At 31.2% G+C, this 25049-nt stretch overlaps 3 protein-coding genes, 1 long non-coding RNA gene and 1 pseudogene across 5 annotated transcripts; 3 read left to right on the top strand and 2 right to left on the bottom strand.

Moving 5' to 3' along the window:
• Window positions 1–1836: 1836 nt before the first annotated feature.
• Window positions 1837–2551, top strand: LOC123910625 (annotated as a pseudogene).
• Window positions 2552–3889: 1338 nt separating this feature from the next.
• Window positions 3890–4354, bottom strand: LOC123904583 (S-protein homolog 5-like). Its single transcript, XM_045954229.1, has one exon. The coding sequence runs from the start codon at window positions 4352–4354 to the stop codon at window positions 3890–3892; it is 465 nt and encodes a 154-aa protein (XP_045810185.1).
• Window positions 4355–6706: 2352 nt separating this feature from the next.
• LOC123904582 (S-protein homolog 5-like) lies at window positions 6707–7147 on the top strand. The gene has a single exon (XM_045954228.1). It carries the CDS (start codon window positions 6707–6709, stop codon window positions 7145–7147), a length of 441 nt encoding a protein of 146 aa, XP_045810184.1.
• Window positions 7148–12751: 5604 nt separating this feature from the next.
• On the bottom strand, window positions 12752–17046 carry LOC123910627. Of its 2 annotated transcripts, none has more exons than XR_006810247.1 (2): window positions 13267–17046; window positions 12752–13141 (listed from the first exon to the last, which is right to left on the bottom strand). It is a non-coding gene; the product is annotated as an uncharacterized LOC123910627 (long non-coding RNA). The 2 variants fall into 2 exon arrangements; XR_006810248.1 differs by having other exon boundaries at window positions 12752–13021.
• Window positions 17047–17882: 836 nt separating this feature from the next.
• On the top strand, window positions 17883–23034 carry LOC123904581. The gene is made up of 12 exons (XM_045954226.1): window positions 17883–18017; window positions 18120–18239; window positions 18327–18516; window positions 18785–19092; window positions 19543–19668; window positions 19758–19910; window positions 20615–20741; window positions 20897–20938; window positions 21345–21515; window positions 21641–21683; window positions 21867–21944; window positions 22574–23034. Exons 1-12 carry the CDS (start codon window positions 17883–17885, stop codon window positions 22638–22640), a joined length of 1560 nt encoding a protein of 519 aa, XP_045810182.1. The 3' UTR covers window positions 22641–23034.
• The last annotated feature ends 2015 nt before the right edge of the window (window positions 23035–25049 follow it).

The following is a 25049-nucleotide window of genomic DNA, read 5'->3' as shown; positions in this document are numbered from 1 at the left end:
GAATTAATTAATAAAGATATTTAGGTACCGTTTGGTACAATTTTTTTTATGTGTAGAAGTTCTTTTAACCATAAAGCTATAAATAATAGTTTTTTTAACTAAAATTATTTAGTAAATCTTATTTTTTTTATAAAAAAAATAAATTAAAAGTTGTTGTTTTTTATTATAATATGGTTAAAAGATATGTTTGATATTATCAAAAAAAATATATATATATATATGTTTGATAATATATAATTTTTCCTAGAATATAGAAGTTTTTTTTGTTTACTAGAGCTTTTAAAAATGTTGTTTAGCTTAACTTCTTACTTTTGAGAAAGGAAAAAAAAAACTAGGTCAAATGATATCTAAACTTTCAAGAAGGTTGACACTAAGGACTTCCATTTTTTTAACAAAAAAAGATAAATGAAATGATAGTGAATAGACTACACAGCACACACTGATAAAAAAAGAAAAGAAAAAACTTCCAATAAAATTGGTCATGATTTTCATCAGTTCTGTCTCATGTCTACGCACTCAAGACATTATTATCCCTTTAATCAAGATCAAATGATTCAGATTTAAAATTGGTATTTAAGTTACAAATTAAAAAGTAAATTGTGCTTTTTTTCCAATGCTCATTTATATTTATACAAAAATACAAAATCGTATGGATATGATCTTGGTTGTTCGTCTCGATCAATTAGATAATTTCTTTGTAGATTTTGTAAACGTGTTCCACGGTATATATTCCTTTAATTAGCATTTCATCCGAGAGGAACAATTCCTTAAACTCTATGAATTTCTTTAAAAGGATAGCCATGCAACTTTTTCAAGTATTGAAATATGTAATGAATTTGACTCCTCTAAAGCGAACAACTCGTGCAAACGGTGTAAAATAAGTAATATCAACTATAGATGAATGCTTCGATGTTGATATTACAAATATGTGTATAACTAGACTCACGAGTATGTTGAATGATCAACTCTTGATTATTTATTGGTTTATTCTACTAGTATTTACGGTATTCACTTTTGAAGAGTCAAATCTTTAAAAAAATTATTCATTATCTAATGGTGAATTTGACCTCATTTCTCTCTCCCATGACTCAGCACTCGTGTTGTGCAGAAGCTGATTGAGACTCTCATTAAAGGATTGGTCCATCTTGGACCAATTTTTTTTTCACCCTTAGAATAGATAACCTACCAAATCTTGTCATGGTATAGCCACACTAAATCTAACTCTCCAACTCTATCTCTTTCATTACACTTTTTCTCTGCATTCTCTAAATCCCTAAAGTCCAACCGCTACAATTTCATCCTTATTATGGTTCATCATCCTTTGTCAAAACTTATCATGGTTCAACATCCTTTGTTAAATCTCATTCATATTTCAGAAGACAAGGGGATAGAAAAGAAAAGACGAAGTGAAAAAGAGGGGAACAAACAGGTTGAGACTTGAGAGCCATGATTAACAAAGGCATAAAACAATTTGTGTTAAAAAAAAAAGAGTGTAAAACAATTGGATTGGGTTTTTTCATTCATTGAAAATAAAATATGATTGAGGGAACTAATTTAATTCTAAATATTTTACTTTGATTCTACTCTACTTTTTTTAGTTTCATTGTATAGAATATACCCAAATGTACAAGGCCAGAAGTTGTTCATGCTACTATTAATTCTTCGGTTCTTTGGAAATTTTGTGAAGTTTTAACATTGAGTAAAAACATGAGGCTTCTCGGTGGTGCTACGAGTGCAAACGTTGGCAATGGAGAAATTGGAGATGACAACGACGATGATTTAAAACTTGACATTCCATCAGAATTATTGATTCCAAATTCAGGTGATCCTCTTGCTTCTATCGTTGAAAGCACATATCCCCAACTTTTACAAAACATGGACGGTATAACGTATTTCCAAAATAGAGCTATAATAGCTTATAAAAATTCAATAGTCGACACAATAAATGATTATATGTTGGATTTAATTCCTGTTGAATAAAAAACATATTTGAGTTATGATACTCCACTCACACAAAATGTAGACGGTCAAACAGTAGATGATGTTCATACTCCCGAATTTTTGAACATGATTTCTACGTCGGGACTTCCAAATCACAAGTTGAGACTTAACGTTGGAGTTTCAGTTATGCTATTAAGGAATTTGAATAAAAAATTAGGATTATGCAATGAAACAAGACTTATTATTACGAGATTGGGAAAACGTGCTCTTGAAGGAAAAATTATTTCAGGAAGTAACATTGGTGATCGGGTTTTCATACCTAGATTTTCTCTGACACCATCTGACGTGAGAATTCTTTTTAAATTTCAACGTAGACAATTTCCTATAATGATTTCTTTTGCGATGACTATTAATAAGAGTCAAGGACAATTTTTAGCATGTTGGGATATATCTTTCGTTGCCAGTGTTTTCACATGGTCAGTTGTATGTTGCAATTTCCAGAGTTACTTCTAGAAAAGGATTAAAAATATTGATCATCGATGACGACGGTGAAGATACGACTAAGACTTCGAATGTGGTCTATAAGGAAGTCTTCCGCAATATAACATAATTTTCTTTGTATGAATATTTATCCAAAATTATTGTTGAACTATCGTTTAATGTTACTCAACTTTTTTCATATACCTTACATTATTGGAATTATCATATTTTATCGCTAATCAGACCCGTGCACCGATGTTCTAGTAATGATTAGTTTGGAATGTTCTAGTAATGTTCTAGTAATGTTCTAGTAATGATTAGTTTGGAATGATTAGTTGATTTAGCGGATTGGATTTTATGTCGTAATTGCATCACACGGTTGCTCATTTTGACCGTCCGATCCTTGATTGACGTTCCAAATTATTTATAGGTGATTTTATCTGTTTGTAATTTGGACAGTCCGATTAAAAAATCAATAAACATTATGGTTCCTCTTATCTTAAATTTGAACAATCTAAGGGGAACAGTCCATTTTAAAGTGTAGTATGTGTAAATATAATGGTTAGATTTTTATATTATGTGGGAATGTTGTATTCAGCGTCAAAAATTTAGTTTTTGCTAACCTTGAAATTGCTTTTAATTGCATTTGATTTGATCATTAAGGAATTAGAGAGGTGTTTGTTTACTTGCAGTTGCAGAGTTGCGGTGTAAAAAAATGTATATAGGAAAACAAATTAAATTATGAGATTTAGAGTAAAGCTATTAAAATGGACTAGTCTGATCGGCCCGCTAAAATTTAGGTTTGGGCTTTAAAATTTCAGCCCGAAATATCCGATTTTTTAGCCTGACCCGTTAAGTGCTTATGTGGGAATTTTGCTCTTCTACGCCCCGTATTGCTTCCAGGCCCCCCATTCGGACTAAATTGCCCTTTAAAATGATTTCGGATCTGAAACTATGCAATTATAGAAAGTAGGTTCCGAAATAGACTTGCATAGTTTTTACCTAGTTTTTTTTACCACTAGTAGCCCATCACTAACCAATCTATTCTCGTTTTCACGACTAGTTTTTTTATTAAGAATTTTTTTTTTAACTTTTAAGGTCGGGTCTCTAAATATCAGAATCGATGCTGCGTGTATCATTGCTTAAACTATACTATATCATTTTTCATGCTTAAATAAATAAAATTAATTTCACAAATAATTGAAGTTGTTCAAAATCTTCTCCAACACAAAAATAGTTGAAGATGAAACTAATTGATGCACACCACAACAAACACCACATAAACAACAATAACATTAACATATGGTCTAATGAGAAGAAAATTTTCAGAGAGAACAAATCTCATAACTCATAATGGTGAATATTTTATGATTGACTATATAACCAAACAAATAATAAATTATTTAATTATTTTTATTCTTCAAATTACATAAACTTTGAGGAGAAATATTCTTGTCATCATCCGTTGTCAGTGTTCCGTAACAACTTTTGGATTCCAAGGAAAACATTCTGAAGAACCGTCTATAATCCTACATGCTCCAGATTTAATTATTGCCCAATGACATTCTTTCACACAAAGATTGACATCACGTTTTTGGACATAAATATCAAAGTATTGAAATTCATTACCCCATGAAAATCGACAAAACCATAAGCTTGATTGAACAAATTTATTTGGTTTAAAATCAAACGTGTAAGTTCCTCCAAAATTTATCGAACGAAAGCCGGCATCATTGTTTTTGTCTTTACAGTGAACTCCAAGTGCAGTATTGCTTATGTTGTTATTAATGAATACATGAACTCTTGGTGGAAAGATTGGAGGAAAGCCATCAATGGCAACATATTCAGCTTTACCATCTGCGAATTGCAAAGCAACAAAAATAATTAGTAAAATCGGAACTAAGGACAAAATTTTGGACACTGAAATCATCATTCTTGTGCACTAGATTAATGATACTTTGATATTGAAACATATAACCTATTCTTGTTATATATATAATAATATATATATATTGAACATGATGAAGATTAGAAATTAAAAATTAAAAATATTAATTATTTTTGGAAATTATTAATTAGCCATTTGGTCATACAGCATAATAAATGTTTATAGTATAATTTATTACTGCATTGTGTATTTACTAAGAAAATTTGACCAAAACTTAACAAAAACAGAAAACTGACCAAATATAATTAATAATTTAGTCGTTTATTATTACATTTGACCAAATATTATTTTTTATTAAGTAGCCTTGTGACTACAATTTCATATTTTAAGGTGAATAAGTGGGAGTACTAGAGTTCAAATCTCAGTCCCCGCAATAATATGTAATGTCTCTGCCAACTGAGTTAAGTACACGAAGACTTAAATAACATTTTTTTATAATGTTATTATGTCATGTTTATTTGCATTTTATTTATCTGTGCTTATCTATTCACATAATGACTTGTGAGATTATTTTTGGAGATTTTTAGCAATAAATAAATGTACAAAAATTAAAGGCAAACTGAGATTTCTATATGTTGGCGTTTTTTGTTCAAAGCTAAACATTTGTAGTAATAATTGATATAAAAAAACAATGAGTCATAAAAAAATTAATTTGATTATGAAAAAAATTAATGTCAAAACAATCGTAAAAAAACGGTTTTCTTCCTTATGCCACGCCACGTATAAAGGAGTTTGCGAAAAATCGGTCCAAATAACAATGGTTAAATAGTAATAGTAGATATAGATAAAAACAATGAGTCACGGTGACATGTGTATTTAAAGGATATGATAAGTATACTAATATAGAAATTATGTATTTAATAACCGTTAAAGATATAGTTAGTTAGTAATTAGGAGGATTAACATGTACATTTAAAGGATATGATAAGTATATTAATATAGAAATTATGTATTTAATAACATTTATAATTGTAAAAAAAAAAAAACTTTTTTCATCAGATTTTTATTAAAGTTAAATTTACTTTGTGTTTGTTTATTATAATAAAAATTACTTTTTTTAAATAATTAGAAAACAACTAAAAAAATCTATTATTTTATAAGCTACTCTTAATAGCTTCTCATTTTTACTTGTTTTCTAATTAATTTTAGCTTCTGATTATTTTTAACTGTTTTCTCATAGTAAGTGTTTCCGCTATTATATCTATAACGTTAACTATTCTGTAATTTCATTGATGTTATCATTATCTGATTCTGGTTTCGACGTTTTCATTTCTGCAGTGATGTACTTTTGGTCTGTAGCATAATCTTTTTTTGACACAAGCATAATCTTAAAAGCAGGCTGTTGTGCAATCCAAGTTCAGTAGTGCTTAGGGATGCAGAAATGGCTTGGTAGCTATTAACAATATATTAATCACAATGCGTAACTTATCAAAATATTTATCTTGTTTCTACATTATTTTTTAATAGGAGAATGTTAACATGTGCATATATGGCACATGTTAAGGTAGTAAAAATAGAAATTATGCCTTAGAATTTGTGCATTTTAACTTTTCAAGCATTAAATGTCTTGTATCATTAAATGTTAAATTTCTATATTAAGATACTTTATCATGTGCCCTATATGCACATGTTAACAAGACCCTTTTTAATAATATATAAATGTAAACATTATCTTGTTTGATTTATTTTAATCGGTATTTTTAAAATATCAAGTTTTTATGATTTTTAAAAATAGACAATTAAATATATTAGTGATCAAACTTGTGCATTGACGTATGTGTAGTGGTCAACTAGATCCTATATTTTGGGATAGAGTGAGTAGTAAATTGTGAAATGCTCCATCCGATCATTTTTATAAGAAACAGTCAAATTTTTTTGGTACATTACTTGACCAATGTATTTGGTCTATAATATAAACCAAATACATTAATTATTGGAGAAATACTTATATGGGCACAAGCATAAATAATAATTTGTTAGACACACTCACATTAAGTAAATAAAATTAAAGAAAAATAAATTGAATTTATATTAATTGATGTGACAAATATATTTTTTATATCATTTTTTGGATTGATGTATGTGTACCTAAAATTGTGCCTAAAGTTGTTGTGCCTAGGTAAGAGCTTTTCTAATTATTGAATGAACATGAAAAATCAAAAGTTTCTCGTAAAAAAGACCGGAGGGAGTAATTTTATTCTTTACATTTATTATACCATTAATATGGTCAAAAGATTAATTAATTAACATTTATAACTGTAAAAAAAAAAACTATTTTATCAGATTCTACACTATAAATATAACAAAAAAATCCATTGAACAATATATCAATTCAAGATGGCTTCAACCTCCAATATTGTGCTATTAGTTTCTATGTTACTAACAATTCTCGTTGCTTTGCAGTTCAAGGACGGTAAATGTTTCTCGACTATTCCTCACCCAGTACATGTATATGTTACCAACAACTTAACCGGCAATTTACAGCTTGGTGTCCATTGTAAAGACAAGCATGATGATTTTGGATATCGAATCACACATTTTCAAGAAAGTTATAACTTCACTGTTCATCCTACATTCATGATACCGAATAAATTATACTGGTGTAGTTTTTCATGGATTAATGGAGCTAAATATTTTGACATTTATGTTCAAAAACGAGATCAGGAGGATTGCGACAGAGAGTGTCATTGGCAAATAAATGCATACGGACCATGTAAGGTGAAGGTTGGATCTGTTCAATGTTTTCCGTGGAATGCTGCTATTGAAGGACGGACATAGGCTAACTGGTGAAGAGAATAATAATCACATAAATTGAAGAATAAAACTAATGAATTGAATAATATATTGTGAGTTTTTTTTTTTAACAATTTATATTGTGAGTTTTGCTATTATTATTCATATCATATATTGAGAATAAAACTAATAAATAATATATATATTGTGAGTTTTGCTATTGTCAATCATATCATATATCGACCATACTTATGAAAATCATCATCGCGCGAATTCAAATTAAAAATTGGATAGAGACAAAATGGACAACCTCAAATTCAATTTCATTTTGTAGATTTCACAAAATTGGAACAATTTTTAGATTCATGATTTCTATAAAATTTACACATCAACAAATTGATAAATAACAGGGGGAGAGAGACAGAGAGAAAGAGCGTGAGAGAACAGTGGTCGAAACGCGCCGACAGACATGGCGGAGTTGCGGCTGTAAACTTCCATCCCTTTCTTATTGTTCAATTTGCAATCATGTACAAAGCACAGATCTAAAAAACTAGAGAGGGGGAGAGAGAGAGAGAGAGAGAGAGAGAGAGAGAGAGAGAGAGAGAGAGAGAGAGAGAGAGAGAGAGAGAGAGAGAGAGAGCATAACAGTGGAGGTGAAACCACACTAAAAGAGATGAACGCCGCCGCACGGCGTTGTTACGGCGGCACCACCGCGATCTCCCTTCTTTCTTTCTTCGTTACTTGGTTTCTATTTTTTCATCAATTTTCTTTTCTTTTCTTTATAATAAGTTTTGTATATAATTTTCAGTTTATTATTTTTATATAGTATATGGCCATTATTATTTATTTTTATTTATATGTATTTTTTTTATAAAAAAAACATAGAGATTTAATTAAGAAAAAAAAAATGAAAGAGAAGGGACACAATTTTATTTTTGAGGCAGCAACACAAAATCTACATGTAAAGAAAAAAATGGAAAGATATAGAGTACGGAAGGCTATTTTTATTTTTTTCAAAAAAATTGATCTTTTCCGTAAAAAAAAAATTGGTCTTTAAATTTGGATCCGAGAAATAATTGGTTTTAAACCAAAAAAAATAACTATATTTAAAACCGAATTTAAAAAATGATTGGTTTTAAACCAAATTTGATAAATAATCAAGTTATAATCGGATTTATAAATTAACCGGTTATATAACCATGACCATATTTATAACTGGTTTGGTAACCAGTTTTAAATAAAATGTGGATTTGATTATGGATCTTAATCCAAATAAATGGTTTAATAAAGATATTTAGGTACCGTTTGGTACAATTTTTTTTATGTGTAGAAGTTCTTTTAACCATAAAGCTATAAATAATAGCTTTTTTAACTAAAATTATTTAGCGTGTGTTTGGTTCTGCGGTGGAGAGAATTGATTTTGGCAGAATTGATTCTGGCCAAAATTGATTTTAAGCTGAAGTGGTTTATGTTTGGATATATTCATGAAAAAGTGAGTTGAACAAAAAATTTGAGTGTAAAAATCAATTCTAGAATCAGAAGCTACGATTTTTAGCTTCAAGTAGAATCAATTCTGGAGGCAGAATCAATTCTACTTTTAAGAAACCAAACAAGTCAGAATCAATTCTACACGTCCAGAATCAATTCTGGATGCTCCAGAATTGAAACCAAACATACACAGTAAATCTTATTTTTTTTATAAAAAAAATAAATTAAAAGTTGTTGTTTTTTATTATAATATGGTTAAAAGATATGTTTGATATTATAAAAAAAAAAAAAAGTTTGATAATATATAATTTTTCCTAGAATATAGAAGTTTTTTTTGTTTACTAGAGCTTTTAAAAATGTTGTTTAGCTTAACTTCTTACTTTTGAGAAAGGAAAAAAAAACTAGGTCAAATGATATCTAAACTTTCAAGAAGGACCGAGATTAATCCAAGGACCGAGATCTGTTATGTGAGTTTTAAATCACAGCCGGCTGATTTAATCAAAAGGTTCAGATCCATGACGTCTACTGTGAGCCTCTGTTCTCATGCCACACTGGATACTCTCCTGTTTATTTCTTTTGTTTGGACGAAAACTAGTCTGGGCTGGGCCTGGTGTTGCAGATTGCTATGGCTTCACCCCCAGAACCCAGTTTTGCACCCCCAGTTACGTTTTGCTTAATTTTTAGTGCTTATTTATATAAGTGCTTATTCAAATAAGAGCTTATTCACATAAGTGTTTATTTAAATAAGTGCTTATCATTTGGAAATTATTATTTGAATTGTTGATTAATTAGTCAATTAATTAAACACTTGATTAAGTGAGTAACCATTTAAGTTGTCTGATTAAAAGTGCTTAAGTTACTAAGTGCTTGAATGATTAAATACTTAAATAAGTGATTATTAGTTAATTGATTAATTAATCAAAACCACTCTAGCTTATTTTAATAAGTTCATATGCAATGTTTGGATTATTTACTTGACTTAATACTTTCATCTCAAGTTTGTTTCTTAAAAACACTTCTTTATTTGAAAAACCCCACAATTTAAATAAATGGAATGAAAAAGGGTTAGTCTTACATATGACTTTCTTCCCCGAACAATTCTAGACCCTGACGTATGACTCGTGACTCGGATTATCCTCATTCTCGGACGTTTTCATTAAAACTCCTAAAATCAACTCAACACACTCAAACCTTTTCTCTGCCCACGCGCGCAGAAAAAGTAAAACTCTTTTCACAAAACGGGTGATGTTTTCGTCCTTTCTTCGTAACAGAAACAACGCTTAAGCCTCCACCGTGCGAGCATACAAGCAGCATTTAAATACGAGAATGTGACTTAGGCGTCATGCGTCTAAAAACAACCAACCCACAAATATTTTTACCCTGAACTACGAAACCCTGATTTTCCCATTGCACCTAGGAATACGTAGGAGCGAGATTCAACATCTTGTCAGACACAATAATAAAAAACAAAAACATTTTTTCCCATATCCATAATAATAGTAATAAATAAAAACATTTTTCTAACGATGAAGCAAGAAACAAGTAATCAAGCAAACATAAAAAAACACATTAAAACAAACAAACATTTCCCTCTAAAAGGTTCCCGTTGAGTACAACGGATGTGAGGGGTGCTAATACCTTCCCCTCGCATAACCAACTCCCGAACCCGTTTTTCTCACCGCTCAAGGTTTTCTCGATATTTTCCTTTCCCTTCTTTGGGATAAATAAAATTCGGTGGCGACTCTGTTAATTTTCGAATGTTTACACTCGAGGATATTTTTCGCGCCGCGACACTCAGTGACTTGGTTACAATGTAAAATCTAGTTTGATAAAACACTTTTCCACTCACAAATGCCCCAAATAGCTCATATGATTTGGTTTCATTTGAAAATAAGTGTACTTTTAGTTTAATTATCAAATTTTTGAATATCAATTTCCCTCACTTGGGACACATGGCAACACTTTAAGCAATGGTAGTTTAGACTTATCCAGAACAATTAATTATTATTTTTTTTTTGGTAAATGAACAATTAACTTTCTTATATAGATTGAATGTGATATTTTTTTATTGCATTTTGATGTTTCTTTCGCACAAAAGCTAATTTATTTAAAGTTAAATAAATTGTTTTTTTACTCCATAAACTACGTTTCCTTCATAAACATTTGGTATGTTAGAATGTACCGATATCCAACAAAACTATAAGATAATAAGAATATCAAAGAATTATATATTTTTTCTTTTTTTCTTTTACCTTGAATTGACTATAGGCAGCAGCACACACGTGTCAATAGTTATGTGCTATTAAATTATGGAATTCCGTCAACCATGTATATAACAATGTGTTAATGGGAAATGGATTTCCTGCTGTTACAGCAGGACGCTGTAACAGCTAGGGACCGTCCGATCATAATCGTGTGGCTGTGATCGTTTTGAGTAATTTTGTAAATGAATTGTTCTGATCCGTCCGATCTGATAATGGATGGCTGAGATGCAAAACAGTGTGAAACTGTGTGATTCCCAACAGCAGGGAATCCAGATCCGTGTTAATGCACCTTACAAGTTACAATTACTTATCGTTTTTGTCTTGATTTTTGTTCTCTTATGCAGAAAATATGTTTTTCAATATATCTTGGACTAAATAATTCCATCTGCTGCCACAAGTTTTTGAATTCCATCTATAATGAAATTATGATGAAGAACATCATCGAATTCAAATTAAATGTGTCTGCCACCATTTATTATTACAACACAAAATACTTATTTCGTCCCAAATTATAAGGAAAATTTTTTTTTTTCACACTTATTAAGAAAAGTTGAATATGATAATTTGAAGTATGACTTTTTGTGTTTTTCTTGAAATAATTTCATTGGAAGATGCAAAAAGAATTTTTATTGGTGATTGATTATGAGAAAAAGAAAAGAAAGACTAAATTAAATGCAATTTGCATTAAATTTCATGAGAATAAGTAAAAGTAAATCTTAAAAATGATAAAAGTAAATTGTTTTTGCTTATAATTTGGGACAAAAAAAAATAGTTTTTTTTCCTTATAATATAAGACGGAGGGCATGTGAGTTTTGAAAACATAGATAGAGCAATGTTCTGTTAGACGATGTAACTTAGCATCCTCAACATTAAAGTAATTTGTTCCGCTCAATCCAAGGAAAGGGGTCTTGACTTTTCAATGGTTCGTCAGTGAAGAGTGAAGACTATATCAAAAGTTGTAGTACTCCAATTATCACACCAAACATTGATATAGTTAATTAACTTTAAAATTAGGAAGATAATCTTCAAATGGACATAAGATATTCTAGTTAGGTTGTCTTTTCTTTAAAATTTTATAAAGAGAAATTTTGTTTTTAAACATAGGGATTCTATTTAGCACAAAACAATTGGTTAATTAAATTTCCCTCCACTAATGAGATGCAATGCCAAAATAAAACATGACCGTGACAATTATATTCTATATTTTTTTTTACTGTTCATTTCCAGAGAGTATTAAGATCATTGTCACTCATATGATAACTAACTAAAATCATTCTTAATCTAAAAAATTATGGTACCGACCATTTTTGATTTTGAAGGAACTATAATACTTTGATTACTTTTAAATAAATTAATACTAATATTACACAATACATAGAATAAGCATCTTCTTGTGTAAAAAAAAAAAAAAAAAACTTCTCTAAACAATTAAGAATAGAATCTAAAAGCAGTTAATCCTAATCCTAAATCATACTTAAAAGAACAATGATAATTTTTATATCAAATGAAAATGATGGCATAATGGAGTACTACAAGCTAGCTAGTTCGTTCAAATAGGTCACATAGTTGTATAAAATTCAATGCCTGACTTTAAAGTCATAAATGATGCAACCTAACCATTATTCACTATCCACAAAGGCTTACAGCCAAACATAAGGAAGAAACCGTCCAAGAGGTGGGAGGATGATATTGATGCAAAACTGTATGACACTTAATTTATATATAAACTAGGATGTAGCCCGTTCCATCATTTCAAAGGTTGTGGTACAAATCAAAGTAATGAGAGTAAAATCATCTGAAACTAAACTTAAAATAATATCACTGTAAAACCAACTCAAATACATACATTCAATGTATAACCTTCCCTTCATCAACAACTTTGTGAAGAAAAATAAAATAAAAAATAACTAATACTCTTGCTTCCAAAGTGCCAATTCCAGTTCTTATGGTATCTATCTATAAATTACATTTCAAGAACAAACATTAATCATACACCTCATAAAAGCAAGTGCATAAACTCCAGAAGCATCATTTCTTGCTCCAACAAAAATTTCTATAAGAAATTAAATCAATCCAAATTTTCAAAATAAAAGCAAGTCATTCAATGTGGAAACTTGGCAGCCATCATTCTCTTGAGCCATGGTTCTATTTCCAACTTCCTATACAACTTAATATAACAATAACATAACATAAGTTGCAGACCTCTGAAAAAGCTTTTCTTGAACTTTCATGCTTTCAACTTGGAAGGCTTAACATTCCTAGTTCAGTTTGTTTTCCCAGAAAGGTACTAACAGAATCATAATAATAATTTTTTTAAAAAAAATTCAAAGTTTTGAAATAAGGACAATAGTATTTTAATAATTCTTTCTTTAAACTTCATTTTTCAAAGAAGCAAAGCAGTAGACTCCTTACCTTTTCTTGTAGCTAGCTCACTGCATCACATCAACATGAACCTGTAATGATTTAAAAACCTCTTCATTAGCATCAATGATAGTATTGATTCAGCACTCTAAAGATACATTTAATCAAGAGGTCAAACAACAATGTACATTTCAAAGCCATAAAAAAGGAAAAACCAAATGTATGAACAAATTATAATAACCAAAACCAAAATTGACTTGTGCTTTGCAATTGGTACCACTGCATCTGCATCTGCATCCTTCAAACTATCAGAATAAGGGTCAACCATGGAGCAAACATTTGGTAGATCATTGATCTCAAAAGGTAAGCTTTCAACAACACATCTAAGAATATCAACATTATAACAAATTCTCAGTCAATCACAACCAAAGTAATCATGATCATTCTATAAAATACATGAGCATCTATAACTCTTGCTACACTTTGTATTGACCGTGAAAAAGAGATAAGCTAGTGCAAAGACATCATCTAATATTATATGGGAAAACACTACTGTATATGGAGCTCATAGTGCATTACTGTAGTGAAAAGCTAATGCCAAAATCAAAACACCTCATGATGAAATCAGACAATATACAAAATTGAAGAAATAATATCTCATGAAAAAGTCAACGCACTCATTAAAGTACCAAATGAAGACAGTGGCTGAAATTGAAGTGCTCTCAAAACAAATTTTGCTAACCGTGGACCCTCAGTGAATGACTTGGTGGCTCTTTCAGATACCATGATATAGTAATACTAATGCTTTATCATTATTCATCATGACCACTACCTTGTTCATAAATTATACTTGGCATCCAATTAATGTTCAATATAGTATAGTATGTTTCAATTCAATTGAGTATATATATATATATATATATATAAAACATTCGGTGCACATACAGTTGGTCTATCTAGATGTGTGCAATTTCAAGCACACTTCTACAACGATTAAAATATGAATGCCTTATTTGCCAAGTCACTACAGAGCAAACTCCGACCCATGTCGATAATCGATATTTCAAGAGTTTACTGGCGAAAAAGGCTCTTCTCCATTCAGACCAAGAGTTGTTCAATGGGAGTTATATACTACTGATGATAATCTGGTGAAGAAATATGCTACTAATAATGATGCATTTTTTAATGCCTTTGCCAAAGTGGAGAGTGATTTTTCTTGCAAATGGAACAAAGAAAATTTTATAAATTTGAACCAAGATACTAATGAAAATAACAGGGATAACAGGAATTGATGATGCTGGAACTGTCAATGAACCAACTTTAAGGTTCATTGTGTTTCTATCATGTATATTAAGCCAAAAGAACCATTTACCCCTCTAAATCACAAAAATTAAATATATATTGAAAAAATAATTACACTATACCTTATGGTTAGTAACATTGTTTGGCACATCTATATTCAAAAAACATTGTTCATGGTAGCTTTGGTTTTTTATCTCAACCAGTAGGTCATTTATGATTGGAATGCAAAGTTGTGCAGCAAGGGAGGAATCATATGGATTACTCTTTCCTTGAACCCTGGACAAAGTTGTAGTTTCTTGGTCAACCATTGCATAATTTTAGATCCAACAATCACACAAAAAACACCTCTTAAGTGATTAATTTCATTACTTAATTAGCATCCCCTGAATCTCATGTCACTTGATCTTGTTTCTCACTAAAACAAGTCACAACAAAAAACAATAGCAGACAAAAAATACCACACACCAAGATCACAGAAACAAACAATAACACCTCCATAGCAGAGGACACACCACTTATTTGACTGAGGAGTTGTTATAGGAGCCGGCGTCAGCGCCCACACCGGTGGCAATAAATCATCAGTCAAAACCTTTGAATCAGATTCTCAATTAGCTTTCCCAACAGCTTGATTATGAGATTTTGCATTCTCCACAGCCAAAGCATCACAAAAAGCTCCATGGGTGATAAAACTATCCCTCCTTCAAAATCATAAACAAAAAATCAGAAAAAAAAAATATAAAAAGTTGAAATAAACAGATTCTAGGAGGCAACTCATGATTATTATTATTATCAGAATAAGATTCTAAAAAACTGCACTATATATGTATGTACTACTAGTATGTACTGTACAGTATATAAGAGTTGACTAAGATTCTTGACTTTGAGCAACAAGAGTAATTAACAAGTGTAAGTTATGCCATGTCATGTCACTCACGGGATGAAAAATACAAAGTATATTAAGGTCAAAGCAATATGAGACTTTTGACTTTGTACTTGAAGTCAGAACCTATAAACTAGTAGTAGTAGTATGAAACTCCAAAATTCTTGTCAATATCAAAGTCATAAATTTTTACGAATAGTTTTGAATTTTTTTATTTTTTATTTAAAAAAAGAGTAGAAATCCATATGAGGAAAGACATAGTACCATTAGTACGTACAAATTTAAAGCATAAACTGGGCAAATGAAAGTGAAAGCAACCAAACAACCAAAAATAGCTGGAGATTACATTTGGTGAGTAGAAGAAAAAGTAGCAATATCATGAAACAAATTAAATGATTCTTTCTATTCAGAGGAAGCTATGAAGCTTAAACTAGATAACACATACAAGGAAAAACAAAAATTAAAAATGATTCTTCAGAGGAAGAGACTAAAATCAAAATCAAAATAAAAATCTACTCAGTTCATCATAGAATAGTACTAGCTAGTAAAACTTAAAGTTCATAACCAGAGAGAAACTGAGAGAGAGAAACTTAAAGTTCATAAAAATCAAATTCATTCCCCTTCATTCATTCCCCTTCATTGAGAAACTGAGAGAGAGAAACTTAAAGTTCATAAAAATCAAATTCATTCCCCTTCATTGAGAAACTGAGAGAGTAAAACTTAAAGTCCATAACCCTTCATTCCCAAAATTCATTCCCCTTCATTGTTAGTAAGCTTCATCCTTCTGTCCTGAGAGCGCGCGAGAGAGAGAGAGAGCATTCCCCTTCATTGTTTTTTTTTTTTTGAATCAGCAAATTTATTAAAAACCACAAAACATGGCATAAGACATGCCAAGAAAGGGAGCAAGATACAAAAAAGCAGCAAAAGAAACAGGAGCCACAACAAAAGGAAAACAAGCCTCCTACAACCAAAAAACTCCTAAGCTAACAGGGAAACAGAAGCCTAAACAATAGAAACAACAACCAACACCCAACCAAACTGGAAAACAATACTGCAACCAACACCCACGCAGAACAAAAAACGCAGCTGGACAAAGCACCACAGCACACCCACAACAAGAAGCACAGCACCCAAACAAAAAGAAGGCAAGCACCAGCAGTAAAAAACTAGCGATTGAAACAACTTCCCCGGTCCCAAGTCCATTCGTAAAATAAACACGGGGAGATCTTCAACCTATCCACACTCCATCTCCAAGAGAGAACCTTTACTTCCTCCGCTATCCACATTCCCCTTCATTGTTAGTAAGCCTCATCCTTCTGTCCTGAGAGGGCGCGCGAGAGAGAGATCAGATCTGACTATGGATACCCAGACATGGGAACAGCGTACCGTTGCTACTGGCGCTGGCTTAGTAGGTAATCAATAATTACTAAACTATACTCTTTTTATTTTTATTTCTATTTCTTTTTTCTTTTTTTCATTTACTCTGTAGATTAGAAGAACAAGATATGTTCTCGAAGATCTAAATTCATTATTGTTTTGTTCCATAGATTTAGATTAGTTGATAGCACATATATTACTTTAGAGGTTGAAATTTAAACCGTTAATGGAGATAATATTTTTATAATAGTATGTTATACTTTATAGAAAAATGTTTCTAATCAAGGGTAATAGTGGAATAAAATATTTATAATTTGTTATGATCTTTTCACTTGTTTCAAATAATAGAATGGAAATTGTAACAAAAAAAAAATAATAGAATGGAAATATTATTTCGTCATACATAAAATATCCAAACAATAGAATAGAACATCTATTTCATTCCGCCCCGTTCCACTCCATTCTGTTATATTTCGCTCCGCTCCATTTTGTTCCATCAATCCAAACCGAGCCTTAAAATTTACGAATGTAGTTAGACTAGATTAGATAGAAAACTCAAACTCTATTTTTTAAGTTTATATCTTATAATAGTCCCTATTTTTTTGTCCTTCTTTTGTCCTGCTTTCGTTTATGTTATTAATATACTACTTTTATTGTGCAGCGAATCTCATTTCTTTTTCCATATTTCTGGCTCCGGCGTAAGTAACAACAACATTTTTATTTTAATAAACTGTTTTTATTAATAATAGTTCCGTTAGTAATTTTATCTTGACGTGAATAAATTATTGCAGTGCCACTTTTCTCCGTATTCACAGGAGGAGGAGTGCCGCGAACATCCCGTCACTACCATATTTGGTAGGACTGTTCGGATGTATCCTATGGCTTTATTATGGATTTCAGCAGCCAGATGGCATGCTGATTATATCCATAAATGCCGCTGGAGCCTTCATAGAGACTATTTACATAGTCATCTATATTATATATGCCCCCGCAGCTGCTCGGGTAATACACCTTTATATCTATCAATTCTAGTTTATTTAAAAATTATTTGTTTGTTTCTAATATTTTTTTTTAATTACAGCGATTCACGATCATATTGCTCATCGCAATGATCGTTGGATTATTTGCACCGATCTTCTTAGCTATACAATTTTTTGTAGCTAAGAAGAATCATGTCACCGTACTCGGATGGATCTGTACATCCGTTTCGATCGCTGTTTTCGCGGCACCTCTTAGCGCCGTGGTAAGTTAATTATTTAATATCCAAAATTTCCTATTATTATTATTATTATTATTATTATTTAAATTGTTAATTTGTTGTATGTTTTATGGATTATGTGTGTAGATACATGTAGTTCGTACGGGGAGAGTAGAGTCCATGCCGATAGCTCTTATCGGCTGTCTCATTGTCAGTGCCGGAGCTTGGCTTATCTATGGTTTTCTCTTGAAGAATATTTACATTTATGTAAGTAATAAATCAATTAAATTAATCATTTAATTTTTTTTTGACACATTTATTTATTTATTTATTAATTCTTTATTTTTTTGTCAGCTCCCCAATGTGATTGGACTCGCATTGGGAGCCATTCAGCTATCCGTATATGGTCACTATTCTCGTACTGGTCGGCGGCAGCCAGATATTGAAGTTGTCGAGGATGTCGAGGAGATCGTGGAGATTGCTCCAGAATCAGATGTTGAGGTTGAATTAGTGGAGCAACATGGCCGCCTGGTAGAGGTGGCAGGTAATAAACTGTCCCTAACTCACCATCTGCTTTTATATATATATATATATATATATATATATATATATATATATATATATATATATATATATATATCATATGTTAATTAAATTAAAGGAAATATGAATGATATTCTCTATTAATTACATGTAATTCTTTTTAATAAGCTAATGTAGTGAACTGTACAACCGTAAACTGTATGTAGTGAAACTTTATGTAATGAAGCCTTTGCTTAATTGATTATATGTTTACTATTTCTATTTTTCAGGAGGAGCATCAGCTTTGGCCACTGCAGCGGTTGATGATGATGCTGCCACTGCACCTGTTGATGATGATGCTGCCACTGCAGCTGTTGATGGTGAAGCTGCCACTGCACCTGTTGATGATGATGCTGCCACTGTCGAGGATGTAATAGTTGAGAAAGTAATTGTCGAGGAGAATGTGAATGACCTGTCGAATCCGGTTGTTGCTGCGAAAGAACGGATGAAACGTAGGAATCACATTACTGCTGAGCTTTTGAGTGAGGAACATGGAGTTATTTCAAATAATATATCAGCTGCTGAAGTGCAATATCAGGTTTGTTTTTTTTAGAGTTTTCTTTGATTTATTATGTTGATAGATAATAGGGTTCTTAGTAAAAGAGTTAAATTATTGTTTATATGGTGTATGAAATACGAAAGTTTATGGATGAATTATTCATTTTCTGTTTCTGCACTTTGCTATTACTTGACAATTTCAGTTTAGTTTACTCCATTGTATAAAGCTTGTTGATATATTTCAATTTTCAGCACTAATTTGTATTTGTTGTATGGAGTGTTTGTAATGGATTTTAGTAGCCTTAATTGTACGCTTGTGAAGTTCGTAGCCAGTTGGCTTGTGTTCGAATTCAAATGCATTTTCGTACTGTGATTCTTTCCTAAATTGGTAGTAATTTTATAGTCAATTTGTTTCCATATTCATGCATCCATCCTTATATTGATAGAAAGGATAGGCAAGCAATCAGTGATTGGTGATGTTTGTTGGCAGGCAAATGAGAATTTTGTTGAAGACGGGATTCACATTGAGCCTTTCAACCTAGATAAAGAAAGGGAAGAAGGTTATTTCGATGCATCCGGGAATTTTGTTGAATATGTAAGAGACGATGAGATTAAGGTGAGAGTTCTATTTTCTAGTATTTTTCATTCTTTATTCACAACTACTTCTTTTTTATTCTATTAATAAATTGTCAAGGATACTTGCAGGATGCATGGCTTGACAATGTTGAGATTGATCCTAGATTTGCTGGATTAAGCACTGCAGCAACAAAAGATGAAGAGGAGGCCCAAGAACTTTCTTCTAAAGATGTGGCAATCATGAAGAGGCGCATTGCAAATGTTCTTGAACCAGAGGAAACAGTAAGACCTATGTTCTATCATTCGATTCATTCTTAGGTCTGATTGAGTTGTTTATTTTGTTCGAATATAGGTCTGATTGATTTGAAAAAACAAAATAATGCATTTTTAATTAGTGAAAGTAGAAAATGAAAACAAAAAATATTTTCTTAAACCAAACAAAACCTTAATTTATATTGTTTTGTGATTTGTTGTCTTTGTTATATTGAAGCATCTTTGCAGAATGTAACATTTATTTGTCAACTCACTCCACTGTATATGATCTATATACATGTTTAGGAATTAGGTAAACATTGGTTTTCTTCATGGCAATGAAGTTTTGAAGTATCTCGTTGAGGGAATTTTTAAATATGTCGCAGTTAGTAGACTATTCAATGTCACTTTAAACCCTAGTTGTTACTGGTTTCTCTTTATCATAGTTAGCAGAGAAAAACCAAGTTATCCCCCAATTTACCCTAAAAAGGGGTTACAAAACGTTCTTAAAACTAGAAGCAAATTATTGTTTTAGAAAGTCATATATCTAGCTAGTAAACTGACTACCATTGTTAATTTTATATAATATTAATTGTGTTCTCTTAATTCATAAAGTCTTGACATTGGAAATTAAATCACTATAATTGACGATAGAACTTAGGTACATATTTAATTTTTTAAGGGATGTTGAAGGTCATTTGTTTGTTTGTATTAATTGATACTTTTTCCATTAGGTCTTGCAATGTTTGAGAAGGTTAAAAGGGAGTGGTGATAGAAAGACAAAAATGTCTGGTGAGACTAAGATCGTATTTGACCAACTAACTGAGGATGCTATGAAACTTATGGAGAATGGTGAATATGGTAAGTCATTTGTTGTAGATATCATCCATGGTTAAGACATGCATTCATTATACGGGATCCTTTATGTTATCCAACTTGTGCTTCAAGATTTGTGTTTTACCACACGATGCTTAATTTTGTTTTCTTCATTTTTGTCTGTTTTGTGTTTTTTGCAGATGTTTATAATGAAAAGAAAGATGTTTTCGAGCGAGAAGCGGGTCAGTGCATTACATTATGTCTCTGTTCCATTTTTATCATGTGCTATTGTTGTATTTCCGCCTTTACTTTTATGTTGTGACTTGAGTTACTTTGTTATCATGATGTAATATGCTGCTTAATTTAATACTTGATTTAATTATTAACTATTCAGCTATGTCTTATCATGACGTAATAAGAATATTATTTGTTTGGACCATCACATAATTAAGCTTTAGATTTAGGGGAAGTTGGTCCTCAGCAGTATTCTCAACATTTTTCTCGACTCTTGTTCTGTGAATGGTGGGTGATATAATCATATAACATAAATTAACAAAGACTAAGGAGCAAGGAATTGTACCTGTTTACTTTCCGTAGTAGTCCCAGTAATTGCTAATGCTTATGCATTTTACAATTTCTATTTTTCAGAAGGATATGAGGAATTAGCCAGGGCAAGAGGAGAAGGAACATCTTCACCTTTGGCCGGTGCAGATGATTTTGATATGTTTGCTGATGATGATTCTGCCGCTAAACCATCTACAAATGAAAATAATGCAGTTAGTGAACCGTCATCAGATGCCATTAATTCTGGTACAGAAGGTAAAAACCTGCCTCTATAAATTTGGTATCTGAAATGTTATTCTATATATTTGGCATCTGAAATGATGATTTTGTTGCTGAATTTTATCTTTAAAGTTTTTAACTGGTTCTACTTTTCTTTCCAGGTGGAGCTTTGCAAAGTGATTATGTGTATGATGAATCTTCTGGGTATGACTTTTCTTCCCTATACTTTTTTATAAAATAATTTAAAATGTTCTACAGTACTCACCTATGTTTTAATGCTGCAAAAATTCATTTAGTACTCATTTTGTCTTTCTCGTCGTGATGAATTCTCTTATAATAAAAAATCTGTTGAAAATTTAATCTGACATCGATATATGTAATGTCCAGGTATTATTACAGCAGCAGTCTGGGCTATTACTATGATCCAAATACAGGGCTTTATTGCTCTGCGGAATCAGGGAAATGGTATTGTGAATTCATGATTCATCTTTGTGTGCATGTGTCATTTTTTATGATTGTAGCCTCATAAATTATTAGTCATCTGAAATATCAGAATGCCTTTAGATGCCAGTTCTTTGCTCATTTGATTAAATCTTAATTCTATCATGGTTATATAGATATTTCTTATATGATATTTCTCATTTGGTAACTATATCAATAAACATGCATTATTCATACTTTACTTTAAGCTTGATTTTGGTGAAAATAAAAAGACATACGTATGATTTTGCTTGTGCTAGACCATGATAAAAATATGCCAATAGTTAGAGGGAGATCAAATAAAATTATAGCTCAAACCATTGAGAACCAACTACCAAGATATGGTCCATGGCATGACACCTTTTGACGCATTTAGCCGACCTTACTTGATGGAAAAAGGTTTCTACTTGTTGTATGTTTGTTGGTGATTGGTAGGGGTAGGGGTTGAAATTACTCTTGTCCATCTATAACTCAGGCTCTTGAATTTTTAGGATTGGACCTTTTTTAAGTAGCTGTATAGTTTTGTTTTTGCATTTTGTGATCAGCTCATTCCTGGTCTTATTCATATTTTTGTTTGTAGCTCATTGGGAATGTTTATTTTTGTTTAAACACAGGTACTCATATAATGAGGAGGCTGGCACCTACGACGAAGTTCCCGAGGTTTCAACCAATTCGAGTTGAGGGGCTTGTTTCAGGGGAGGATAGACAATTTATAGCATATCCACAATCATTGTCTTCCAATGGCAATTTACAGAAAGAAACATCATTTATCTTTCTGCACATATACTTTGTTGTGGGAAACTTGTTGATGTGCTAAGCCAACTGTTTTTCTTCTGCCTTTATCGTTTAAGGTTGCTGATGTGTAGTAGCTTAAAAATTCACCAAAGCTGATCCCAAAAAAGCATACTCTCTTGACCTGCGAGTCCCATAGCATATTCTTGTGTCTTGTAGTGGAAGCCTCCTTGTGATGGCGCCGGATCCGACGTGAAAACCCCATGATTTGCGAAAACAAACATAGAGGTAGTCAGTTTACCCTACAAAGTGCAAATATATTTATGCTCATGCAATTATTGGATGGCTGTTTTTTTTTTGTTTGTCAATTTTAGGGCTTTACTATTGGATGGCTGTTTTTTGTGTCAATTTTAGGGCCTTTCCGTAGATGAAATGACAAGTGCTATTGAAACTCTCACGCACAATTGTGAGGTTTTGAGTTTGAAATAATTTTGAATTTGTTTGATGGATTAGGAGTTGCAATTATATATTTTTTTTTTTACGGTTCCTTTCAAGAGAGTATTAAGATCATTGTCACTCATATGGTAACTAAAATCATTCTTGATCTAAAAAAATTATGGTACCGACCATTTTTGATTTTGAAGGAACTATAATCCTTTGATTACTTTTAAATAAATTAATACTAATATTACACAATACATAGAATAAGCATCTTCTTGTGTCAAAAAAAAAAAACTTCTCTAAACAATTAAGAATAGAATCTAAAAGCAGTTAATCCTAATCCTAAATCATACTTAAAAGAACAATGATAATTTTTATATCAAATGAAAATGATGGCATAATGGAGTACTACAAGCTAGCTAGTTCGTTCAAATAGGTCACATAGTTGTATAAAATTCAATGCCTGACTTTAAAGTCATAAATGATGCAACCTAACCATTATTCACTATTCACAAAGGCTTGCAGCCAAACATAAGGTAGACACCGTCCATGAGGTGGGAGGAGGTGGTGTTGGAATATTTAATATTTAATTATTATATTTCAATAATTGTTATGTGGACATTTATATTTAAATTAATTATATTAGCTATTTATCATAATAAGAGCCTTAGTTGATAAGTGATCAGATAAAGTTAAAAGGCTAAAATGGATTTTTATTAAGATATTAATTAATAAACTAATTAGTGGATATGGACGAAATTATGAGTGGATGTCAGGATGACCAATTTCAGAATAATGGGAACCCTAATTGGCCATCACATTATATATAGGCTATGGTTCCCAATATACCGTACACAAGCAAATAACCTTTTCTCCCCATCTGAAGAGAATTCAAGGCATAAGGAGTATCGGTTGAGGAAGAACCACACTAGCCAACGAGTACGTGTTGCTCGTCTAACCTTTCGTGTTTCAAGACTATTGCTAAAGGACTTTCTCAATGGATCCAGGTATTTCTGATATCTCTAATCAATTGACATATAGTAGATTCAGTTTACATATGCATCCTCCTTTTGTTCTATCTAGCTTCCGCACTTTTGTATAAGAGCATGACTTGTATGTAATTAATTGGTAAATTAATTATTAAAACTATCAATTGGTATCATGTCAATTAATTAAGGCAAAATTAAGAATTATTTATGCTGCGGAATTCATATTTTCCCTATGTGCAACATTCGGTAATTGATCGAAAATATGTAGTTTCATAGTTTTTGAATTTTTGATTTGTTCATCAATACGTGTCGACGAGATTTTTCTTTTCAATGTTAACTTTTGTATTTTCCCTGCCTATGCAGTATGAATTTTTCTTTGAGACACATGTATAATGGTTTACTATGCATAATAAAATCAATTTTGAAATTAATTTGTAGCAACACTAGTACATATCATTGAGTTAAGTATTTGAAAAATAATTACTTTGGAGTTTCCTCACTGAATAATCAATGTTCTTGTAACTTAAAATTGATTCAGAACTTATCTTAAGTGAAACCTTTAAATACTTTTTCTTTATTAATTTTGCTTTAGTACTTGCATTAAACTAATAAACAAGTTTAAGTCATGGTTTCATAAAACAAGTTTGAGTCAATTCTTCATATTTGATTCAGTTTTTTTCTTTCTAATATGGATGTTGATTGTTATCATCATTAATAATTATCTTCCTTAAAGATTCGTATTATTCCATCTCGATCGGATTTAAGTTGTTATAATTTTCTCTCTTTGTTTGGGATACTAGTGGTTATCTGTCCCTTGATTTTCGGACTATTTTTGTTTAGATAAAATTGGACCGGCAGACCAACACGCGCCGCCGCGTGATGAAATCGATCAAAGAGAAAGAAGTGCCAAAAAGATTAAAAACCATGA

This window comes from Trifolium pratense, linkage group LG2 (genome assembly GCF_020283565.1).
Source record: "Trifolium pratense cultivar HEN17-A07 linkage group LG2, ARS_RC_1.1, whole genome shotgun sequence".
NCBI lineage: Eukaryota > Viridiplantae > Streptophyta > Magnoliopsida > Fabales > Fabaceae > Trifolium > Trifolium pratense.
The sequence above is the reverse complement of the archived record's forward strand: the minus strand, read 5'-3'. Positions and strand labels throughout refer to the sequence as shown.

Bases quoted from the DNA above. Each gene is read 5' to 3' on its own strand.
- LOC123904582 (XM_045954228.1), top strand. From the start codon at position 6,707: ATGGCTTCAACCTCCAATATTGTGCTATTAGTTTCTATGTTACTAACA.
- LOC123904581 (XM_045954226.1), top strand. From the start codon at position 17,883: ATGATCGTTGGATTATTTGCACCGATCTTCTTAGCTATACAATTTTTT. The intron at 20,742-20,896 runs GTAAGTCATTTG...TGTTTTTTGCAG, and splicing joins TATGGAGAATGGTGAATATG to ATGTTTATAATGAAAAGAAA. The intron at 20,939-21,344 runs GTCAGTGCATTA...TCTATTTTTCAG, and splicing joins TGTTTTCGAGCGAGAAGCGG to AAGGATATGAGGAATTAGCC.
- LOC123904583 (XM_045954229.1), bottom strand. From the start codon at position 4,354: ATGATGATTTCAGTGTCCAAAATTTTGTCCTTAGTTCCGATTTTACTA.